The sequence below is a fragment of the Galeopterus variegatus genome, unplaced genomic scaffold, assembly GCF_000696425.1.
Source record: "Galeopterus variegatus unplaced genomic scaffold, G_variegatus-3.0.2 Scaffold853, whole genome shotgun sequence".
NCBI lineage: Eukaryota > Metazoa > Chordata > Mammalia > Dermoptera > Cynocephalidae > Galeopterus > Galeopterus variegatus.
Window position 1 is genome coordinate 178,876 of NW_007726964.1, and position 5,905 is coordinate 184,780.

The window sequence follows — 5,905 nt, forward strand, 5'->3', positions numbered from 1 at the left end:
TTTTTTTTTTTTTTTTTTTTTTTAATATCAGGAATGGATTTATTATACATGCTACTTTAAAATTATTAATAAACAAGAGTCAACTTGTCATACTTATATCACTAGAATTATAATAATAATAAAGAGAAATGAGTTATTTAAATTTTAACATACAATACTTAATTATCCACAAAAACATACTTGCACTTCTGCTCTAGTTCCTCTTTGGCTTGTATCTCATTGCTAAGGTGCTCTTCTAATGTATACAGTTTTTTCTGAATCTGTTAAAAAACAAGAAACTATAATTATAAATTTTGGTCATATTTAAAGATGAGAGGCTAAAAGAAACAATGATAAGCTTATTTTTTCTTTCCACTTAATGTGATCTCCTCTGTAATGGTACAATATCTACCTTTTTAATGAGACTTTTATTCATAGAGGGACAAACTCCCCAACTCTTGCTTTCTCTTATCACAGTACACATGAATATACAAACACACTTACGTAAACATGAATAAGAAGCTTTAACTTTGGCAGAATCCTTCTATGACACCAAGTTTCAAATTCATTATAAATAAAGGATACCATTTCTGGCATCCTCCATAGCTCTTCTATAAATTATTTAAAATAGTGCCACTTATAAGATAAAGATAAATGGTCTACATCTGAAACAAATATTCAGAATATTCAACTGAATATGCTGCAAAATATATTACTGTTCTTAAAAATAAAATATAAACTCCTTTTTTGTATCTTCCTACATGGTGCTGGGCACAGTACTACAAAGAGAGCTGTAGTTAATAACTCTTTTAAATAAATAATAGCTAATTAATTACAAGCCATCTCCTCAGTAGCTTTCCCGAGCTATGTCAATCTTTAAACAAACTAAAATTACAGAAACTATTAAATAATCCATTATTTTGAACATTATTTCTTTTTTAAAGGATTTAACTTTTTGAGTTCCTGTGGTGCCTTAGAGGTACAATGTCAGGCATTTTACAAATGTCTCACAAATAGTAACAAAAACCCTAAGAAGATGGTAGCATTATATATGCAAGATACAGAAACTGAAATTCAAAGAAAGGTGAATCACCAGACCAGGAGCATAGCTAAAAATCAACCCAAGTCTATTAGACTCCAACGCCAATGTTTTTTCCACTATTCTTTCTAGGGACTAGGTTCTCAATGGTTTCTTAAATATTTCATGTCTTAAGCAAAACTATATTTTCCCATAAGAATATACAGGTTCATAAACTAGTCAAGTTTAACTGCTTTTGACTGCTATTGCGTTAGTATAATTTGACCACACTAGTATCATGTATTAATCAGAAGTTCTTGCTGTCAGTTATACACCCTTGATAAATAAAAACAAGAAAATTACAGAATATATATTTTAAACAATAGATCCACAGGAGCAATAATAAAATACTTGGCCGAAAAAAGGTTGGGAACTTCTCTCCTGGGTAGATGTAGTACTCCAAAGGCTAAGTGGAATATGATTATATTAAAACACTGCTGGAGCGATGAGTTTTTCAATATATTTGACATCAACATACCTCTTGACTTTCCTATTTAAAACAAAACAAAAAACACAGAAAACATTAAAATCCTTGTTAAGCTTTGTAAAATTCCTGAAACACCAATCACACCAAAATTATCCAACCCGTTTTTTTAGTTTTAAGTTTAAAGAAAAAATGTTTAACATCATCATTTACGTGTATGTGTATGATTTACCTTTGTATTCAGTTACAAATTATAGAGGTCGCAAAATACAAAATATTTGATAAACAAAATTATCCTTTATATACATTCATTCCTAAATACACAGAATTTGAATCTCTCCCCTACACTTCTGTAACCTGTAGCTTAATATCGGCACTCTTTTACAGCACCAAGGTCATAAAATTTTCTAGCTGGTGTTATAGCTGTTTATAAACCTATTCTATCACTTTTGCTACTAAACTAGGCCTAAAGCCATGTATAATCCACCATTTTACTAGCCATCGTGTCTTGAACAATACTATTCACATAAGTGAATCATTTCAATGTTATGCTGAACTGTCTTGCATAAGGAATGCCATCTTATGATTTAAAAAGTAGCAACAAATGAACTTTTTAAAAACATGAATATTAACGAAATATTTGAACATGTGACTAAAATAACTAGAGCAGTAAAAATTTATACATACTTCATTTTTCCTTGATTGTACTGAATCGTTTTCTGTACAAGATGGAGAGTCACTTAATAACCTAGAAAAAGTGGGGAGAAAGTAAATTCTTTTGCATTTCATTTTAATCCATTTTCTGTCTTATTCAACCAAGTTATTTGCAGAATTAAATACTAACTACAAAGATTTTTCTTTCTTTTCACTTCAATGTATTATTGTAAATTGAGCAATATATTTCCCTCTAGACATTTATACCACTTTCAGTAATTTAAAATGCTAAACTTTTCTTACTTCTCCCTCTTATTACATGACCTAGCCTTTAATTTAGTTGGGACAGGAGTCACTAAATGGAAACACAATTCCCTCCTCTTCATCTAAGTTTCTGTAACTATTTTATTCTTATTCTACTCTATTTTCTAGAAAGAGACATCCTTCCTCCTTTACAAAGATCATATCTCTTCATCTCCACATCATAATACATAAATCATCACTTCTACTTCACTGTCAATTTCTGTCAACTGGGTCCTTCCCCACTGTCTGTTTACATGCTTGGGTTTTTCCTTGGATTTATACCCTCATTTTGGTCAGCATTACAACAGTTTTTAGAATCATATCATTACAAGGGTGGCCAATTCATTCTGGGATTTTTCCCAGTTTTAGCATCAAAGTCCCATGCCACATATCCCAGGAAATCCCTCAGTTCTGGGGAAACTGTAATGATTGGTCACTCTGATCATTACATACATGGATGTACCAAAAGTGTGTTAAATATATGTTTCTCAAATGTTTTGTTCAACTAACAGTTTTAGTGGCTCCTCACTGGCTGTCAGTCAAGTCTTTCAGCAGAGCACACAACAATCATCTGTTCCATTATTCTTCCCCTAAATTCCAACTTCAATCTCTTTTCTAATCTTCTGACCAGTACTCACCACAGTCGACCAATTAATTATCAACCAATTATTATCTGCCAAGCCCTGTGCTAGATGCAGAGATTACAATCAAGAAAATCAGTCTCATCAAGTCCTCCATAAAGAAGCACATGCCCTATGTTTGAGCCCAACGTGACTACACTACTCTGCTCCCACCGTATGTTTACATTCCAAACTTTTGCTTCTTCTATTCGCCTACCAACATTTCTCTCCTAATCTCTCCACATTTCGGCCACTCAAAACCCTTTCTTATTGTTAAACTCAGCTAAAATGACATCTCTTCCCTGAGTCCTTCTCTAACTTCTCCCTACTCCTACCCCAAAGAGATGTGACTTTTAATTTTGTTCTGAACCATCTCAGGTTCTCTTGGCATATTTCATAAGGCAAACATCACATTCTACCCTTCCTTATGACTATATAATTCTCTTATATCCTTCTTGAGATGATAAGTTCCTTCAAAGGAAGGTATTTCAGAAATTAAACAATGAAATGAAACTTAAAATAATTCTTCTGATAGCTCTTTTGAAAAAAAACAAAATAACACCTATCTTCTATAATTCAGTTTCAAAGTAAGACATCATCATATAGGTAGACTCTAAAAACAAAATTTAACAAATAAATCACATACAGATTTTCTCTATAGTAGGTAAATCCTATAAAAGGCAGCTGATTTCCCACAAAAGCTTTAGGAATTGGGAAGGTTTCTACATCTCCTTTATCATCTTCAATGTCATCAAAATTGCTGCTGTCTATGTCACTGCTGAGTTCAGGTACTACAGGAGCTGCCGCTATTAACAGAAAAGAATGAATTATTTCATTCATAATCAAAACACAAGATATAAACCATCCCTATTTTGTTTTATTATGATATACTATTAATTAACAACAATATTATGATTATATGATGATATATTACATAAAACTTTAACAACACATCTTCCATTTTATCATTTCACAGAATTAAAATTTTGTAAGTAATTTATTACTGTAGTAGATCAGTTTTAAATATAGATTAATCAATTAAAAAAGGAAAGCAATATATACTAGGTGTTAAAAATTACAAGCAGCAGTAAGTTGCACATACATTCTTTAGAGTCCCCAGTTTTCTACATTCCTTAAGTAGAAATATTTCTTACACTTAAGATGAAACAATATTATACATACATAAAGTAAAAATGAATTACTATGCTTACTCTAATACTCACCAGAGTATGGTCTCCATAAAAAATTAACTGCTGATTTATCAATCAAACATATTTAAATTAAAGGGTCATATTCCCCCAATTCTGATAATTATTGAAATCCATAAAACTTAACTTGGCAAATTAAGAAATGTATACTGTTTATTATAAAAGTATTGAGAAATACTTCTAATAAACATGTATTAATATGCTAAGATAGTAAGAAAATATTAATTTAGTTATAAATATTGCCACAAAACAAATTTGAAATGAAATCTTTCAATTTAAAAATGAGTTAGCATTAAGTGTACCAACACACTTGTTATTTCAAAAGAAATCAATATATAAGATTTAAAACGTGATAGAATGAAAATGTAAGAAAATATTAATTTAGTTATAAATATTGCCACAAAACAAATTTGAAATGAAATCTTTCAATTTAAAAATGAGTTAGCATTAAGTGTACCAAACACACTTGTTATTTCAAAAGAAATCAATATATAAGATTTAAAACGTGATAGAATGAAAATATTTAGATTTATTGACTTACTCTCTCTTATGTTATCCCAATGCCATTGATCATTCTTAAAGAAAGAATGCTGTTTGATTTCTTCTACCCCATTTCTCCCAAGTCGTACCTCCCTAAAAAAGGCAATAAAATATTTATTATAAAAAAAAATGAAAAATAAAAATATTGACAGTTTAACTGAAATAAGGATCAAAAATGAATTTGAATTTTTCATTAAAAGCTTCAGTGTAAGTGTTTCCCAAAAAATAAGCAATACCAATTTTACAAATGTGATCTCTCTAGATAGATTAAAAAGCCTGTGATGCACAGTAAGCACCACGGAAAGTGAAATATATTTCCACCACCTATAGGTTGCACCAAATGTTAAGTACACGTGAGACTTTCAAGTAAAAATATTCACCTATATGTGCCAAAACCACATGACCCACTAATTTCAGGATGTAAACATACCTAAGCTTACCTTTGGCACAGAAGAGTTATTCAACACCTCTCTATTTTAAAAATCTCTGCCATTTTTAAAAAGAATGCACATAATATATTTGGAGCTATCCATATTTACACTAAGTTATATCTCTACAGTTACGTTAAAATTATCATCCTGAATACAAGAAAAATGTCACTAAGAATTTCATTCTTTGATGCCCTGAGTCTTCAATGAAGATTGTATGGAAAACGAGAACATCTGCTTTTACAAATGCCACTGCAGCTATGTTTAACATAAACAGGAAAACCTGTAGATTTTCAAGGGAAGTGCTGCTAGCCATATTTATGGCATTAAATTATTTTCAAAATCTACGTTCTCTACCTATAATCATTCCTTAGAATGTACCCCCACCCAATAAACTGCTAAAGCAAATCTGTCATGAATAATACTCCTTTTACTAAAATATGCTTACACTGTTTTATAATTTATCATTCAGCACATTTTATGGTCATCCCCACCAACGCCATTTATTCCCCAAATCAAACATTATAGGCTATGTTTTGAGTTTACTGGTATTGATTGTTTGTTAATCATGTAATTAACAAATTTTAAAGTTTCATTCGACAAATGATTGATAAACACATGAAAATGATTATCCTCTCTCATAAGGAAAGATAAAATAACTTTTCTTGCCA

At 30.6% G+C, this 5,905-nt stretch overlaps 1 protein-coding gene across 1 annotated transcript in view; it reads right to left on the bottom strand.

Annotated features, from left to right (window-relative positions):
• The window catches only part of ROCK2 (Rho-associated, coiled-coil containing protein kinase 2), a 169,228-nt gene that overhangs the window by 45,814 nt on the left and 117,509 nt on the right, over nucleotides 1-5,905 (bottom strand). The window contains exons 8-12 of the mRNA XM_008572959.1: nucleotides 4,808-4,899; nucleotides 3,705-3,864; nucleotides 2,169-2,229; nucleotides 1,536-1,547; nucleotides 181-260 (exon numbers count right to left, since the gene is read on the bottom strand). Coding sequence (XP_008571181.1) covers nucleotides 181-260; nucleotides 1,536-1,547; nucleotides 2,169-2,229; nucleotides 3,705-3,864; nucleotides 4,808-4,899 — 405 coding nt within the window. The remainder of the gene's footprint in view (nucleotides 1-180; nucleotides 261-1,535; nucleotides 1,548-2,168; nucleotides 2,230-3,704; nucleotides 3,865-4,807; nucleotides 4,900-5,905) is intronic.